We start from the raw sequence: 20013 nt of genomic DNA, 5'->3' as shown, positions 1-20013 counted from the left end.
ATTTCGTAATTAAGAATTGAAAACACCATCAATGAATTTACTATGGAAATTAAAATCTACATACCATAGAATTCGAAGCCAAAATTAATTTAAGGATGCTTCTGCAAACACCCAGGTTAGTCCACAAATACCACTTAGAATAAAATGACAATTACCATCAGATACCACTGTATCAATTAGGACATCAATTACCATTGGATCATTTAGGGCATCAGATACCACTGTATCAATTATGGCATCAAATACCACTATATCATTTGGGGCGTTAGATACCTCTATTTCATTTCTTTTCTTCCTATTGCTAACTGTGGCAATAACATAAGATTAGAAGATATGTTCATAATCATTATTCTTATAAATGAAAGACTGAAATAACAATCCAATAGATATATTCCATAATTCAGTTGGAAGGTCAACCGTTCTAAATGGTTACCAATTACGTTGATGAGAAAGGTTGCTTTCATTAAAGGGAATAACTCAATTCAACAATATAAATTAATCCATCGTATCTTCTACTTGTATAAATATCATAAAAGTAAAAATACCTCTTACTAATAAATGTTTGAATGTTCAACTTATCACTATTTGATGCATGTCCTGACATCTCGTGGAGAGGGAAACATTGTTAGGGGCTTAACCACCCAATTACGAACCTTAAACTTATCTCCACACTTTCTTTAACTAGAAAGACCCTCCCTACCCGTAATAGACATGAAACACCTTGTCAGCCATTGAGCATCCTGGTATCAAATTACACCACTCGACTTGACAATAGGAGAAAACAATAAACATGATCATGCATGAGCTATTAAATGATTCTTTTTAAAAATGATAAACATTGTTATGTCACATTTGATTCTGTTTCATGTTATTGTAGATTCTTTTTTCTCATCTCTTCACCCTTTTCCTTGGCTATATAGTTGAGTGAGTCCCATGTTACATGTTTTTCAACAAATCACATTTTTGTGACCTAAGAATATAATCGTAAGACTAGCATAATAAATACCATTTGATTCTGACTTCCAATAGCATAAATATGATATGATATCATGTCATGGATACTCGGCTTTTATTCATCTTAACCAATGATATTATAAATAAGAATGATTTGCTTCATACTTTGGATTTGTATCTAACTGCTATAATAATCAGATTGTAGTAATAACTGTTATAAAACATATTGCAATACTTGGGATTTGGACATCCACATAACCTCGTAGAAATCTAGAATAAGATGGAGTCTTGTTGGGTGCTAATAATCCAACTTCCCACGGAATGAATCTTCAGTCACGATTTTCAATGTAAATAACAATCACATCTTCAGCGCAAATCAATGAAAAAGGCATTTGTTGCAAGGAAAATGCAATTGAAATCGAGCGGTATATAGCAGGGATATCGTATAAAAAAATGCAGAAGTATTCGGTTGATATGTGAAGAAGGAATCGAGTGATATATTGTGTGTTCATGGTCTCTCTCGACTTCATAATATAAGAAGTATTCGGAGTCTCTTTGGCTTCCAAGAAGCTGTAACTCATAAAGAAGAGACTTGGCTCTTGGTCGCGAATAAAATATGCCAAATGTGCATTTCGGTTTCAAGTAAAGAATTGAATAAATAAGAAAAAGAATTCGAAAGGTTACAAATCAAAAGAATAATATAAACATATTTATTTACTTGCACGTAAATATATTTTATTAATATGGCACTTATTAAATCTTTATCCAAGGTCGTACCTTTTAAATATGTATATCTAAATACATGTTTCATCTTGGAAGATTTATTTTATCTTCATGTACATGCATCTAAATTTACGTATTAAATAGATAAGATCTTGTATAAAAATAATATTATGATGTCACCTTTAATTTATATCTATGTGTACGTACATAAATATGCATTATAATGACGTGGTGGAAAAGTCAACCGAAAGCCATTTGAGGTACGCATTAATTAAGTTAAAATGATTAATATTTTAAATGTTTATTTAATAGCTCATGCGTGTCTAATGTGTGTATCCTATTATTCAGTCATTAAGTTCTCAACTATGGTGATTTACGATTCATACCCATTTGCTTAGTGATGATGATGCTTCGGTGCTCAATTCTTTTCTGACAATGCTTCCACCCCTATGACATGCTCCTTACAAGGAATTTCTCTGCAGTTAAATCATATTACCATAACAAGTTATTAATCATAAATAATCATAACGACTAACTGTCTTTTCAATTCCATGTATTCATGATAAATAATCATCTAGCATGTTATCTTCATATGAAATTATAACGACTAACCATCTTACCATTTCGCAGGATTATAACAAATTTAATTGTCAATTGACTTGATGTGAACCTCAACGGCTATATGAACATTTTAAATTGGTCGAAAATTGGGATGTAACAGTGAGCATATCAATCCATACATCCTCCATGTGATGAACATGAGTGAATGTTCTCTTGATTTTTGAAGTCACACCTTGGTAATCAAAATCGTACCTAGCCTTGAACTTCTTCACAGTAATCAGCTGAAGTTCTTTCTCCATATCTTTTGCCTTGTATACTAAGTTGAGCAAATATCGCCGAATCACCAAAGGTATAGCGGTAGTGATACCAAAAATTGGCTTATGCAGAGTATTCTGATATGATTGTACCTCCTTAAGCTGCTTGGCTAACTCCATCAGAATGATCTTGTCAGTAGGATTCCTTGGCACTATATATGACTCTCCTTTGAAGTAACCATCACTTAGATAAGTGAGAGTTGGAAACTGTAGAAAGATGCAACCAAACTGATTCACCTTGTTCCAAGCTTCATCTGATACCCTCTTGATCACCAACTCCTTGTTAAATTGACATTTGAAATGTCCAAAGAATGCATCTTAGATTCTCCTAAATGTACCTTACTCTATGTCAATTTGATTTGTTCATAGTGATTCCAAATGGGAACGATCTCTCTTGGTGAATAATCCTGAAAAAGATCCCATAGCTGCAACTATATAAACTAGGTATGAATTCATATAGAATGGTGCTAAAGTTTCCATGTTAAGCAATTGTTCACACAGAGCTGTATTGATGAGCTCTCCCCAAAAGATGGGTTCTTCATTATCATCGATTTTGAAAATGAATTTGAACATCCTTGGTTCAAATTTGTCAGATTCTTGAAGGCCACACACCTTGCTAAGAAGGGCAATCAAGTCTTTACATTCTAGCTTGAAGTCAGATCTGTATAAAGTCTTTGGCCATCTAGAAAAACTGTTTCTTCTGACAGTCAAGTAAAGATCTGTATAAAGATGCATGCATATGCTTTTGATACTCTGACTTTTTCTAGTTCCACAAGTAGAGAGCTGCATCCTTTGATAAGTCTACCTATGTTGCACTTTGAGGGACCTTGAAGATCTTTTCAATCACCTCCGGATCTAGAGTGATGATAACTTTCTTATTTGCATTTTTGATTGTTTTGGATTTAGGACCGACATGGCGAGCGCGTCCTAGGACGAACTCAGGTTCCAGGGAAGCCATAGGAAAAGTAGATACAAGGTGGATGCTACTTTTCTTTATGGGCCTCATCTCTCTACTTGAAGGATTTTTGACCCTTTGTAGGAATTCATCCATGTGCACATGTCCAATCTCTGTATCAGAAACATTATCTAAGGTAGAAGAAACCTAGATGCAATTGCATGTGCCAACTCCTTGTCATATTCATTCTTCATCTTTCCTTTTGACTTCAAAGACGGGGGCATATCTTGTGTTGCAACATGAAAATTCCAAAGTGTGAACATCATCAAAAGATATGGATACTGACTCCATGAGGATATTGGCAAAGATCGATCTTGGGAAAAAGTGAATTCGGAATATGGATTAGATACTCATGGAATGCATGCAATGAGTTGGATGTGATATGGATAGTATGTGCAGAGGGCTAAAATGGGACTTTGGAAGTTGGATAGCATATAAATGCATTTATGTAAGTGACAAAGTTGATTTTGGTATTTAAAGGGTGACCTTCTACCTAAACGGTTTCTCTAGATGTAATTACTTGTAAAGTGATTTAGATGTAATCCGGACTTGATGTAATCATGCAATGAGGTTCGAAGGATGAGATTACATGTTAAAGCATATGAAGGATGGAATTACATGTAAATGCGGATGGAGAGTGAGATTACATGTAAATATGGATGGAGGATGGAATTACATGGTATTGCTCTTGGAATGTAATTGCATATAAAAGGAATGGATGCAATTTGCTTTGGCATGTGTTGGTGGAATGGTGTGATGCACTTGCATGTGAAGGTTTAGAAAGATTGTGGATTCTTGGGAAAGAACCTTAAGCCTTTCGAAAAACAAAACAAGAAGAAGCAACAAACAAAAACCAAGCACAAAATAAAAACATACCTTTGGTTTTTGGCTCAAACATGGCAAATACCAAGCTACTTTCCTATGCAAATTCGAAATTGGAATTTGAGGAAATTCCAAGTACTCTAAAGTGAATGTTTTCATCTTATTTAAAGAGAATTTGCACTTTACATGGCATACATTTGGACAATGTGCAATAAAAAGCTATAATATGCATGGAAATAGCAATCATTTGATGAGCAAAGATGAAAATGTCTACTTACTTGGAGATCAAAGAGCCAAAATAGGAAGATTGATAGGTTTGAAGACAAATTCTCCTCCAAATTCGAATCCACAAACAAGTAACTCGACTCGTTCAATCTTGCAAGTGATGGATATTGATGAGCATTGAATGGACATTTTGCATATGGAATATCCAAAACCGTGGCCAAAGATCACTTGAACACAAGTCATATTTGCTAAAAACCCCAAGAAAAATCCATTTTAATAAAAAATGTGGTGTCAAAGAGTCATCACATGAATCATTTTTGTTCTTGGAAAGCAAAAACGTGATCTCCAATGGCAATGGTATGGATTAAAATGTGCCTCCCCTTTGGCCCAAAACATTATCTTTAAACTCCAAATCTGTATGTTTTTGAGCAAAAAGTGATCTCCAAATGCAATGAAATGAAACATTTTTGCAAAGAAATGCAACGCCTAGGGAATGGGAATGCATGAAAATGCTAAAACGCTTCTATTGCATGGATTTGAAGCCATGAAATGAGAAGATCTGGACATTCTTGGCAAAAATGTGCCCTTGGAGGTCAAGAACATGAACGTTTTTGGCCTTGGAGGAAAAACGTGGACTCCAAGTGGAAATGCATTTGATGGAATGCCCAAATGCATTCTCAAGGAGAGATTACATGTTTTTAAAATGCATGTATTTAGTCTTATGCAAAACACACTCTCTTGGAGAGTTTGCTTATTTTAAATAACATATAAGAGGTAAAATGCATTCTCCAAGCCTCATTACATTTTTGAAACTTGCTTTTTGGAGTTTAGATGCAAAACGCACTCTTAGAGTGCCTTTACATATTTAAAAACTTGTCAAAGTGATGTAAGTAGTGCGAAGCTCACTCTTGGGAAGACATTACATATTTTGAAACTTGCATGTAAAGTCAATTCCTCATAAACACACTCTTGAGAAGGCATTACATATTTTGAAAAAAATGCAATATGTAACATGTTTTTGACAATTTTGACTTTGAAAAGCCAAAATGTGGACTCAAGATGCAATTACACGTATCGAAGGTTTTTGATGCAAAATGAACTCTAGGAAGTCCATTACATGCATTTTTAGTGCAAAACACACTCTTGGGGGTCCGTTACTTATTTACATGTAAATGGGTTAAAAGTTGTCTTTATAGAACTTAAATGATCAATTAAGCACATGTTTAATTGATTTTTGAGGAGATATCACGTAATTGGGTCAAAAATAATATGTACATTATATAGTTTAATTACTATATCCAAATATCATTCAAAAAGTAATATTTACTTTGATGTTTTAAATTAAAACATAAATAGCTCAAAAATTAAAATCAAACTACATAGTTAATATAGTCACTTAAGTGAAAAATTTAAAAAAACAACTTAACATGAAAATATAACATAAAGTGCACTATAGTCACTTAAGTGATAAATTTAAGTGATAAAGTACTTAAAAAACATAACATAAAGTCAATTTATGTTATATTTTTGAAAAAGTGAATGTCAACATTAAAATATAACATGATATTTTAAAATATGCTATTGCATCTCGAGGTAACACTTTTTGGGCACTTAAATGGTCATATCTTTTGGCTGTCAAACCCGATTACACCCTATGATATACCGAATTGAAGAGAAAACTGAAAGCAAGGGTTTGAACAAAACTAAAAGACCAAAAGCAAATAAACACACACTCAAAAGCACAAAAAAGGACATTGAATGCTTCAAAAATCAAGCATAGGCTCAACAAATAGAAAAACTAAAAGGACTTGACGAAAGCCTTTAGTAAAAGACTTCAGTATATGAATTGAAGTCGATTGATTGATCAATGCTAACCAATTAAATAACGGACTAATCTTAGAGCAATGTGAAACTAAGTTGAAAAAGTTTCGTATTGTTACCTACATTTTGTGGTGACAAAATGTAGGATGACACAATTGATACAATCAAATGTGGGTCTCATAATATGTTTTACGATGTTAACCAATATAATGGTTGAAATATATCCACATTAACTTTTTAAAGTCGAAGAAAACTCATTTCCAAGGAAGGAAATAAAGTTTTCAATTTCTTAACTTGTTTTAAATGGCAAGAACATCTAGTTTAGAAAATGCTTCTGTACTATTCCCAATAATATGTAATTTGTAAGATCATGCCTTTGACAATGATGACTAAGATGGTTGATCAAAAATTTGTTTGAGGCTATTTGAACTCTTAAAACATCTCAACCATTTACAAAGCAAGCCTTTGTATTCCATTGAGAATCTATATGGCCCAATGCGAGCTCATTTGTTAAGTTTACTTCACCCAGGAGGACTGCTGTAGGATAGTTATTATAGTTAATTATAACTAAGATACATTCAAAATTTTGAATGAAAAAATGGTTTTCTGACTTCACCATATTAGATGTTTGATATTCATTTGTGCAGATCCCATAGTGCAAGAGCCATTTCATTGGCCCTTGCAGTTCTCTCTTGATACTGATAAAGTTAATCGGTGTCTGCAGTTTTCACATAATTATTCATTCCATATTTCGAATATAGTACTAATAAGGCTTTAGATTATATATAATATATAATTATATTAATTTTTGTAATGCTGGATGGAGGAATCAGACAGATGTTCGCTGCCAACTATTTAAAGGTCGCCAGACAAAATAAAGCTGATGAAATTGAAGCTGGTTTTATTTTGGGAATCTAGATGAGGACTGGCCCCTTTTAATGTCTTCAGAGTGATTCTGGTCAATCCATAATAAGGAAAAGTAAATTTTTTAATGCACTTTCTGTTTTGTTAATGTGTGTATTGTGTTTAAAGCGATTCCTCTGTTTGTCCTCTCTGTATTACACTACATTCTGCAATTCAAGATGATAATAATAATAACTGTAACTCTTAACAATCAGACCTCAAAATATTGATGCCTTATGGTACTGTGGTTACAGTATTTAATAATTTGGTCCCATCAATCAGCTTCCGGTAATCTATCTTCATCTGATTCTTACATTTATCTACAAAAAACTAATAATGTTAGTGGGGTGAAGGGATTACAAAAAAAACATAACTTATTTTGTTTGCATAGATTTAAAAGTTGTACAAACTAATTTCATTGAAATGGATTTAAAGGTTGATTGATAATATATTATTAAAATTACTGATAATGTTGACAAGGCCAAATCTTTCGAAACAATTTGTTTCATAATATTGTTGTTATTTCTTGTTTATATTTAATTTGTATTTTTATTTTTTGTAGGCAGGCCCAGGGACAATTGCAGAAGCAATGATCAGAGGTCTTCCCATTATCCTTAATGATTACATTGCTGGCCAGGTATTATCAACACATTTTCTCATTTTTTATCTATTGGATAAAAAATACATGTTGCTGTGCAAATGAATATATGCATGCTTAAGTATGGTTTGAATTATCTCTGTTTGGTATGAGATCCAACTAATCCAATAGTTGTGATGAACTAGATGATTTACCTTGACATCATAGATTTGCATTTATTTTGGCACTTACTCAAGTAGATAAAGGTAGAGGAAAATATTTTAGGTCGTTGCCTTGCAATGCCAAATGTATATGAGACCACTCTTTCATTTACCTTATATTATTGTTCAACAAGGTGTACAACAAGAACAGGAACATGAAGATTTCCACAATCCATATCAAACTATCTAATTTTATGTTACTGGATTCGATTGTGTGATTTTTTTGCAACAACGTTTGGGATCACACTCTGTGATCCATCATCAGGATGAGATAAAGAGAGCATCATAAGATCGCGGTTCTCTCATCCTGATGATGGATCACAGAGTGTAATCCCAAATGTTGTTGCAAAAATAATCACACAATCGATTCCAAAAGCATAAAATTAGGTGTACAACATTACCTACCTCAATTCCAACATGTTGCCTCCATTGTAAAGCACACATCCCATTAATATCAAGTGATCTAGTCTTTACCTAGTGGATTGTACAAATGATCGAGTCAGAAACTTTATCTCAATATCATATATGTTTGCATGGTGGCCTTCACTTATGGTTATGCATAATGCTTTAGTTTATGGTTGTTAGGATTAAACTTTAAAGAGAAAAATAACAATTACATGCAAATATAGCCAATATCAAAAAATAATAAAGCACACAGAAGAGAACAAAAGACACAAAGATTTAACGTGGTTCACCCAATCCTAGGGCTATGTCCACCAACAACGAGTCAAATGTTCTAATTATCCAAGGATTCTGCAACCCCTTGCAGCTCAATACTACTGCAAAGAGCTACTAAATCATCATACATCATAAAAGCCCTTACCCTAAGCCATTTTATACAAGCTTTTTGCCGCTTACAAAATTAGGGCAAGAATATTCTGACCAATAGAAAATTTACTCTTGATACCTTTTACAATAGTAAATTCATTTTATGGCGTCAGGGGTGCAACGCACTTGGGGCCATTGACCTCAGGACCCCGCAAAGGAGCTGCCCGTTGACCCCGCCTCGAGCGCTTGCCCAAGACCCCACAAGGGGCATTGCCCTTTGACCCCTAACATTGGGAATCCCCATAAAAAAATTGGGGGAAAACCGTGCCAAATGAAGTGGGGGAAAATTAACCTTTGAGTTTGATTAGGCTCCACATAACAATGGTTACAACTATCTGTCACCCAGATTAACATTATAAAGATTTCTCATACCAAGAGCTCTCCCAACTATCTCAATTTGTCTCTTATCGCGTAAGCCAAGTTGTTTGGTTTCGGAAGGATTTGAATTCTTTGCTTGTAGGGTGTAAGTTTGTTGCTTTAGTTCTTTTCCTATCTATTGATGGTGTCGGTAAAATGTATAGTGTAGTCGACGGATAGAGTAGTATCTGAACGGGCACGTGACGCTCGAATCACCCCTTCGGAAAGGTATATGTACACGTCCGAGATGGACTTTGGAATCATCGTTGTGATCATGGTAGTCATTGAATTCGGATTGTAACCATTGAGTGCATATATGAATAAAGTATCTGTTCTGCATTTTATTGTGCTATACTACATGTGTTAAATTTCTTTACCCTATACGGTAAACATTTGGCTCCGTTGCTTGGTGAACCACCTATTATGCAGTGGAGGCATTTGGATACACTTGGCACAAAAACCATCGAACAGAAACAACCGAGGCCAGATGGTGGAAACATAGATAGTGGTAGAGAGGAGACGTCTTCAGAGGAGAGTGGGACCGAGGGGGAAGAAGAAGAGGACGAGGAGCTAGAGGTAATCACAGCTACACCATTGAAGTTTTCATGGCCTGTACTTTCGGCTACGACACACTTGGTTTTTGTAGGCATACATGGTATTCCAGGGTTTGGTCAGTTCAGGCAGCCAGTAGTGATGACATCAGTTTCAGCTACGACGCAGCCCATCGTAGAGATATGAACTGTAGCGGAGTCACATTCGTCATCGACGGAGATAGCAACTCCAGATGTATCAATGGAGCTGGCTCATGAGACTCTACCAGATACAGGAGATGAGACTTTGGTACTTGATATAGAGATAGACATAGAGATAGGGGTGATGGAGGTACCGATAGGCGAGGAATTGGGGGCATCAGGTGTCCAACTGGATGTAGTAGGTTCTGATGCGGTGGTCACAGTAGATACGGCATTGCTGGCATCACCTGAGCGAGACAGAGAGAGCCGGATCCAAAAGTTGAGTGCTTACCTGAGTACACGGTTCCACCGAACCCTGGCACCTCGAGTGACATACCTGTCGACACCCACGCGGGAAGCAGTTCTAGAGAACCCATTACAGGAGGTTGGGCAGATACAGAGTGAGGGAGTACTGCTTAGTGCTGTTGAGCGTATGGCGGAGGCAGTGGAGAAGGCTATGGGTGCATAGCAGGAACACCTAGTAGCGTGGGAGATAGGGATGAGAGAGACATTTCTGGCTGATGTAGTAGCTCTAGCGACTAGGGCTCACTAGGTGTTAGATTCGACAGAAACTCAGGCATTGGAGTTAGTGGTGAAGGAGGTGGAGGGAGTCATATCTTTCATGAGGTTGGGATGTCCAGTTGCCTTTACAGTTTTTTTTGAGGAGCGGGGACGACCGGATGTGGAGATTGTGGAGATGCGGCAAGACTGGGCCACGACGAGAGATCCTAGTATGGAGAGCTGGGTAGAGGCTTTGACTCATGAGATAGTGAAGTTGCATAGGGAGGCGTATTACACTCTTCGAAGGAGTTAGGCGGATCGAGTAGCAGCTGAGAGAGCTCAGGAGGAGTCAGTTGCTAAGTTAGCTTCAGAAAGGGCAGCTTGGTAATCCGAGAGGGCAACTTGGCAATCCGAGAGGACAGCCCTGTTAGACAGACAGAGTTAGCTATAGAAGTTGGTAGTAGAAAAGGAACAAGTAGCAACAGGAAAAGAGAAAGAGTTGGGAGAAATTGTAGAGATGATGCAGTCAGCCCTAGAGCTTTAGATGGAAGCAGAAGCAAAACTGAAGATTAGGAAAGAGCAAGTCTACAAGCTTCGAGCGGAACTAAACCAGTCGAGGGCGTGGATGACCACTACGCCAGGGACGCATCCCTCTGTTTAGTATTTATGCATTGATGTATTTTGTTTTTGTTGTATTGTTGTCCGGAGACGACTTTTCTCTTGGAGGGGATGATGTTGTCAGTAAAATGTAGTGTAGCCGACGGGTAGAGTAGTATCCAAATGGGCGCGTGATGCTTGAGTCACCCCTTTGGAAAGGTATATGTACACGTCCGAGATGGACTTTGGAATCATCATTGTGATCATAGTAGTCATTGTATTCGGATTGTAATCATTGAGTGCATATATGAATAAAGTATTTGCTCTGCATTGTATCGTGCTATACTACATGTGTTAAGTTTCTTTACCCTGTATGGTAAACAATTGAGAGATTTTCCTTGTAATCATTAATGCTGAGTTCATCTAAATCCTTTCTTGTTTGATGTACAATGCATTGAAAAAAAATTCCCATATTATCTTTAAAACCTCCCATATGTACGACAATTCTATGGTGAGTGGAAAGCATAAAATGTGAACTAAAGTGATTGGTACCAACTAGATTACTATTTGAGACTGTTGTCTTGTAAAATTTTCTTCTTTTGATGGGTAAATGAGTTTGCAAGGGATCTTCAACTATTGGGATAGAAAGTGGAGCCACTTCTTGGGTACACTTAAAACATTGTTATATTCTAATGATCAATTATCTTTTAGCTTAGGCTTTAATAAAATCGTTATGACTTGAGTTTGATCTTTTGATCTTTTGCTTTTTGCTTTGTTAGATTAGTTGTTCTTATCCACATTGGACAATTTTCTTGTAATCTTATATATGGATGCTTTTGCTTCTTATTCATTAAGATGATTGGATATCTTGGTAAGCTTTTTGTGCTCAAATTTTTGTGGTATGGTACTATAGAACTTTGGGATTGACGAATGCGTGAACATCGAGGGACTATTATTAACAGTGATGGATCGACGGATCTCTGACAACATAGGAAATAGCCAAAATGTGGCATACATATGGATCCGTATTGAATCACATTAAGGAATCTTGGCATCCTTGGGTGAAAGATCATGGGGTTTGCTTTTGAAATTGCGGATTGGTTTTTAACTTTTTATTTAAGTTGTGTGGATTCTTCCATTCCAAATAGTGTTGTTTATTCAAAAGAAATTGCATGTTTGTGTTGAAAATTGCAAGGGTTTATCAATAAAATTGCTATAGATTTTCACATGCAAATCATGTAGCTTTTATTCTCTAGAAAGCACATTGATCTTGCATGCTACTGTGGATTTTTTATTTTTTTAAATTTGAGGGTTTTGAGCCATTTACTTTTATCAGTTTGGTGGCTAGGCCTAGAGTGTTGGTAGATGATAATGTTTTTTTGAGTGGTTCAAAAACCTATTGGCTAGGGTTTAAGCCCTTTTGTTCTAGGTATTTTCCACAATCCTTTGAAATATTGTTTTTAGCGGTTAGGGAATGAGGGTATATTCTACGAGTCAGGGTTTAGATTTATTTTGTGGAAGGTTTTGTCTAGTGCCAGGTAAGAATTTTTGGAAGTTATTTTGCTATTGAGGGTTATTGCAATAGGAAGATAATGTTTCATTGAGGAAAACTAGCCTTTTTACCCAAAATCTTGTTGGCAAGTAACTAGATATTTTTTGGTAATAATTAACTATACGTGGAAGTATCGAATGTTGACAACTTTTTCGTGTAAATGATTTGGAAAAGTCATTCTTAGTAAAGATACTTGGCAAGTGAATACAAGTATAGACTAGGACAAGTTTGATAAATGTGGTATAGAAGTAGCAATGTTGATTACTTTTTTTGTAATAATTGAAATGTTTCCTGAAGTCTAGACAACTATGACTTAAACTGAAATGTGGAAATATCTATAGAGTCACATAAGACTTTAGACTAGGACAAAGCCTTATTCTTGAAGCATATGCTATTTTTGATCACAATGGATGAGACCGTGTTGTTGCAAGAGCATTTATTCAAGATTGAGGACATTATAGATTAGGTGTTAGCCATTCCTCAGAAAACATAAATGGAGGGCATGATAGTAATTGAGATGAAAAGTTTGACATGTGTATGAACATTCTATTGAGATACTCAATATCACATCTAAGTATGTTGACTTGAAGTTTGAAGAGCCATGCAGTGAGTTCTTACGACAAGAAAAATAGAAGATAGTTCTGTAGTAGTAATGAGATAGAGGGTGAGGATTAGGTAGGAATTTGTGGTTGAAGAAAAAAGACAGGCAAATGGTCCAAAATTAAAGGCAAGACAAAAATGATGATGTATTAAAGAATCTAAAGAACATCACATTTCATTATTGTGGTAAGATGGTTCATATGAAGAAGGCATTGCAGAGGCTTGTCCAAGAAAAAATCTAACTAGAAGGCAAAGCATTTGGAGAAGGAATTAGCTTTATTTTCTTTCATGGACACAAAACTATCTGGTCACTCAAAGTCATTTGTATGGTAAATAGAATCAATCATTCATTAGTATTGTCTCGCTTCACCAACACGATCAGTTCTTGGAATGCATTGTTTTATTTGATTCAATGATCTTTGGTGGTGGTACGAAATACATGATTGTTGGTAGAGATAATTTGCAAATATCTTCTGGTGGGGAAAAGTTACCTTTTCTCAATGTGTGTTATGTATCAGGAATGGGGCTTAATCTAATCTTAATATGTCAGACCATGCAACAAAGTCCTAATCTAGATGTCTTTTTGAAAAAAAAGCCTAAATTTTGTGTAATGGCCAAAGATACCAGTAAGCATATTTGTAACAAATGGTTTTTCATAACAAAAACAAAGACAGTTTATAAAGAGATTCATTGAATTGATAACTAAATTCCTTTTCATATGACATTAACTATTTTAACTATCAACAATTCACTGAATTATCTATGTTCAACTGAGATAACCATATCAATGATCAACATAAATAACTAGATTAACGTTAATTGAAAATAACTAGATTAATGATTAACTGAAAATAACTGTATCTATGATCAACTGAAAATAACTAGATTAACAATTGATTGAAAATAACTGTATCTATGATCAACTAAAAATAACTAGATTAACGATTAACTGAAAATAACCGTATCTATGATCAACTGAAAATAACTAGATTACCAATTAACTATCTTTTCTACATACAAGTAAGTAAATGCTTATCATGGAAAGAAGAATAGAACATACAAGTATCATTGGGTGGTTCTTTAGTTGGTTGTGCAAGCCTCGGCTTTTGGTAAGAGGAGAAGCATTTATTTAGGCTTAACCTCCCAACTTCGGACCATACTTATCCCCACACAATCTATTGAACTAGAAAGACCCTCCCTACCTCAGGATCGGACTTGGGATGTTCTTAGTTCAGCCACCTGAGCATCCTGGGGTTTAGAATGTCCGCACAGTTATGAAATGGACATGTCTGCATAACTGGCACCACTAACATCAAGTGATCAATTAGATGGCAAACATGCCTTTAAACTACTTTGACCAAGGATTTATGATGGGTTTAATGACCCGATCACCACTACTCGACTTGACAATAGGTTACATTTATAGGGATGAGCATGAGCTATTAAATATGGTTATATATATTTTTTAATCATATCTGATTTCATCTTTCATGTTCTTGTAGATGTCATTCTCACCTCTTCACCTTTTTATGGCTATACAACCGGTGAATCCTAGGTGTTCGGATTCTCAGAGCAATCGGCTCTGTTTTGTTAATTTATGGCAAATGGTTGCTTCCAGCGTTTCACATTCTATGATTAAAGACTTGTAGAAATAATTTCATTGTATTCTAACTTCCATTGGTTAAACAAATTATGATTCCATGTCTTGGGTACTTTACTATGAATTATAGTAACAATTTCCTATGATTATTCAAGTAAGAAATAAGTATAACCTGCAATTTATTGATATGGAATTGGAAATGCATTAATGGTTATGAAGGGAATATAGCAACGTTGGAAGAATGATCATTCACATGACTTGGTATACTTTTTGGAAATGCCTAAGCTTTGCTAGACGTTGGATATCTACTCTTCTTGAAATGATTTCTTAGTGCATAGAGGCGACCTCAACTTCAGCAAGGTGAAAAATGTACGGCAACATGTACAAGGACGGCAACACTTATATTCTGTAGAAAATCCGAGTTTGGTAAAGGTTCAAAGGTCTTATGAAGCCGAAACTATGAGCATGGAAAAATGGCAGAATAAGGGAGAAATCGGGATTGAAAAGGAGGAGCAGTCCTTGAGTATGGTAGTCGGGTGTTTGGAAGAGGATGTCCGCCTCTCTCTCATGACTTCAATATAAAGGAAATGTCATGACTCCTTGGCTTCCATAACATAAGAATATTTTGTCAATTTAAAACGCCAAGTGTTTAATCAGTTACAAACAAAGAAAAGAAAAAGATGGGAAAAGAGTTGGAAAGTTAAAATTCGAATATTATTATAATTTATATTTATATACGTACATGTAAATATATTAGTTAGGTGACATCATTTTATTAGAAGAAAATAATATAATGGTGCCACTTCATTGTTATATCTATGTGTACGTACATATATATATATATATTATAATATGGTGAAAGATCATTTAAAATCTTTTGAGGTACGTATTATATTTTAATAAAATTATTTTATGTTTCTTAAATTATTTATTTAAAGCTCATGCGGGTCCCACAGATGTGTCTTGTGTTCAAGTCGTTATGTCCTTACCAAAGAAGTTTAAGGTCATACCTGTCAATCTTGTTGACTAGACTAAGCAAGTATCCCATTCCGATGATCCCGTTTAGCAATGCTTCCCCCCATCATCTTCTCCTGCAATCACCCGTGAAACACTTCCACCATAATAACAGTTCCACAATAATTTTCATATAAACATTAAAAAAAATTTAAATTATTAACCATAATTCCAAAATCAAGCAATTGCTAATCATCATATAAAAAATAATGGTTAACGACCATCTCCATTAATAGTTAATACAACGGATATAAATAACTACATACTTCACATGATCATGAAAGAAAAATCCGTTAAATCCAACGGCTATGAGCATTCTTAAAACTAGGTCAAAATTTGGGATGTAATAATATTGCTTTTGGCACAAAAGATTGTGGACTATATAGATTGGTTGGTTTAGGAACATGCATTGCCAACCAAGACTCACGAGTGCATTTGACATCAATTCATTTTGGTACCAATAGTGTGGGCACCTCAATTTCTCCTATATCTGTTAGTTGGCCCAAGAGAATTTAGTAGATGGACTTCCTAATAGTTAGTAAAAAAATTAGGCTGTTTGCTGAGCTTGCTAGGTAGGGAAGCAACACTAAATCCTTTTGATGATGGACAGGCACAGAGAGCCAAGAGTCTTGTAGTTGGTTCATGTATATATTTATTGACCAGTGAACATGAAATCCATCATTGGTGCCTAGTATTTTCCTTTATTTATTGATGATTTTAGGAGAACGGGGGTGTGTATTTTGAAATTAAAATCACATGTGTAATGAATTTCAAAAATTCAAAGCATCAGTAGAAAAAGAGTTAGATTGTGATGTAACCACTCTTAGATTTGATAATGGAGTAGAATTTGTTCCAAAGAATTCCATAATTTATATACTAAACATGGCATAAGAAGATATTTAAAAGAAGCAAGAAACTGGAATAAATCATGAGTTAGCAGCCTCCTGGATTTATTCTCTGCAGAAATTGGGAGTCATGTGAACAGTCGTTGACGTGATTTTCTACTACTTTTTTGGGCTTAAGTTGGCTTTAAATTGACCAAAAAATCATTGAAAAAAAACTGGGAAACCTAGCAAAAAAGTGGAATCCTAAAAAAAGGCAAAACAAAAGGAAAACAACGTGAAATAATCATTTATGAAGTCATGTTTTTCTCGCTGAAAAGAAGAAAAGTGCATAGGGGACATGAGAAAGAGGCACAAGGTGGAGATGTGACAAAGTGGTGTACAGTCCAAATGTGACAAAGAAAAAGGTATTTTCATCTTTTTGAATTTTGTCTTTTACAATACCTATTTCGTGAGCTCACTCAATCTGCACCTCACACGTCTAGTTAATTGAGTTTCCTTTGTGAATGCTGTTTATAAAATGTCAAAATAACACCAAAGACCAAAGCATGATTTCTTCACATTGCTGATGTGCTGATCCCTCTCCTCTACAACGTTCTTCATGGTGGCATATTGTAACATACATGGACAGTGAAATAAAACAGAACATAGCTTTCTTAAATGCCTGTCTGGTCTCTTTTTATATAATGCTCTATAAATTTTTTATTTATTTTTCTTGTATGAATAACTTGTTAATATTATCATCGTTCAATGTCAATGATTTAACTTAGATATCAATTCAATTTCTTCTCCATTATGCTGTCAATGAATAATGCTAATTTCCTTATTTGTTTAATAATATTAATGATTGAACTTGAATACCAATTTGATATATTTCCTATAATGCATTCTGAACTTTTTAAATATTTAATGCTTTTAAATATATTTCCAATAATGAATAGCCAATAAGAAAGCAAAGTTGGAATAACAGTACAGCAGAAATTTTGCATATTTCCGTTCTTCTATCTCAAGCCAATGACTAATACTACTTGATTATGTGAGCCACTACAACATGAGGAATCAGATACTTATTATTCTGAGATGAAAAACCAAAATTTCAAACCTCTTGAATAAAAACATCATTTATGCTAAATATTGCAAAGAAAATACCATCGAGGCGATTCCAAGGTTCCTTCTAATGGTGGATACTGTAGTAATAATGTGATATGTTAGTATCACTTGGAGACTTGCACTAGCTCATTAAAATGCATCAACTTGACTTACAAATTATATGACAATTAAGTGTGATTAACTGTCTTGACTTCCAACTTACGAAATAAAATGCAAATGAACTTGAATTTATGGCTGTAAGTGTAAACTACTACTACTGTTTTTGGATGGAAGGGATGTCAAATATCTTTGCAACTTTACCTGCTTGAGCACATCGCCTTTGTGAGATAATGCTTGATGCCATGCTAGAAAAATAATGTGTTGACCCTTCCTCAACACTTGACTCTTTATCAATGTATGCTTTGGTATATCCATGATTGTCTATGATTGAGAGAGATTCCTTTCTTGATTTGGTAAGGAATCTCCACATTCCTTCAATACTGCCTGTATTCGCTCCTGGAGAGAGCATGATATCTTAAGTTTTAACAAACTTATTTGCCTCATAAAATACTCCTACCACCCATTTCCTTGCCTCCTGTCTTGTCAGTTCGATCCCTTATTCATGCATCGATCCACTACAATATGTAGCTGGAGGAATAAATTTCTGCTCAACCTGCCAAAGTGGATTCATCAACTATCTATTATATTCTTTTAAGTGCTTGTTTTCCTCGTTGTTTTTTCTTTTCTTCCCAACTTCCTTGTTTATTTTTTCTTCCAAAACTTGAATTGATCCATGTGCTTCTTCCACTAGTTTCTTGGTGGTTTTTTCTAATTGATGGTCTTCAATATTCAAAATCTTGTGGGAGCATGTCTCCTCTAGCCTTATTCACTTTTGGAACAGCAACTTGTACAATGCATGCACCCAATTTATCTTTTATAACCTCATAGGACCTTGTGAATGGCTTCTTATCTTTCTCATTATCACCTCTCTTTACAATTTCTTCTATGTATCAACTAGTTATGCAACTGTCACCTGTCCCTTTTTAATCATTCTAACAACCATGATGGTGCAGTAAGCTCTCCCAATTGATCCTCTTTATCCTGTTCTTAAGCTTCCATGTTGACATTTTCATTTGCGTTTTATCTTGAAGTTGAACTTCACCCTCATCTCAAATAGCCTCTATATTAAAAATGATCTTCATTTGCTTGAGGGGGTGAATCTACTTCTTGCTCATTCTGATTTAAGGGCAAATAGCTAGAACTCTTGCTTCTAATTCAACTATAGATTGGACTTGTACCTCGTTATTTGGTGCAGAAGTTACGATCACTCTGCATTAACTAAGACTTTTGTTTCCTTTAAGGTGGCTCCGTGCCCATGTCATCCTTTCTTCTTCTTTTTGGTTTGTCATTCCTTGTCTATTTTGACTTTCCATTATAGTGTTGGCTCCCCATGGCTTCTCACTTGTCTTCTCCTCAGGCTCTTCTATATCTTTCATCAATTCATATGCTAGGGGCAATCCTCTCGCTTGTAATTTTGTCATCTGCTTGTTCAACCCTGCTTCAGTAATCATTTTTACCGTCATCATTATTGCATCATAACCAACTTCATCTTTATCGAGCAAATCAATAACTGGGATGCCATCATTCTTGGCTGTCTCATAGTCAGCTTGGAGACACTTCCCATCATCTTCGATCTGATCAGAAATTTGGAACCACTTGGTTGATTGAAGCAGTGCTATTGACGTCTTAGCAAATGATCTCTTAATTTCATGATCATTAAATGCATTCACTCAACGATCCTCAATATGCGCCAAGTGCTTGTATCTTACTCCATAGGCTCTTTCAATTTGATATTATGGATCGAAATGTGATCTTCTTTCCTATATCCCCAAAGAATAATGCCTGAATTCTCTCACCGTTACTTGCTACTAGAAGCGATGGACAAGCTTTGGTGTCAAAACTAAGTGGAAGTGCAATTCCTAGCCTGTTTGTATGCTTCTGACTCCTGTCATTTATAACTAACTGCCTTGCAACTTCCATGAGCAACAACTGTTTGGCAGAAACCTTGGGAGTTTGATTGGCATACTGTACTTTCTAATACACAGATGTAGGTGAATTTTGGAAACTTAGCATGCCATGATCCATACTTCTTCACAAACTTCTCCACTCAACTTGATAATCTCTTGTCAGGAGTGCCTTGTAATACTCTCACTGTGTGCATAGAAA

General features: G+C 35.2%; 1 protein-coding gene across 2 annotated transcripts in view; it reads left to right on the top strand.

The window, feature by feature from the left end:
* The window catches only part of LOC149558024 (putative monogalactosyldiacylglycerol synthase, chloroplastic), a 160262-nt gene that overhangs the window by 116965 nt on the left and 23284 nt on the right, over positions 1–20013 (top strand). Inside the window, exon 8 of one of the 2 annotated variants that reach the window (XM_089832462.1) lies at positions 7841–7915. In XM_089832462.1, the coding sequence (XP_089688588.1) occupies positions 7841–7915 (75 nt within the window). The remainder of the gene's footprint in view (positions 1–7840; positions 7916–20013) is intronic. The other variant, XM_089832464.1, reaches the window with a different exon arrangement.

This window comes from Cupressus sempervirens, chromosome 5, assembly GCF_028749045.1.
Source record: "Cupressus sempervirens isolate cs-2001-9-10 chromosome 5, ASM2874904v1, whole genome shotgun sequence".
Classification (NCBI taxonomy): Eukaryota; Viridiplantae; Streptophyta; class Pinopsida; order Cupressales; family Cupressaceae; genus Cupressus; species Cupressus sempervirens.
Note: the sequence above shows the minus strand (reverse complement) of the source record. Positions and strands in the feature narration are given on the sequence as shown.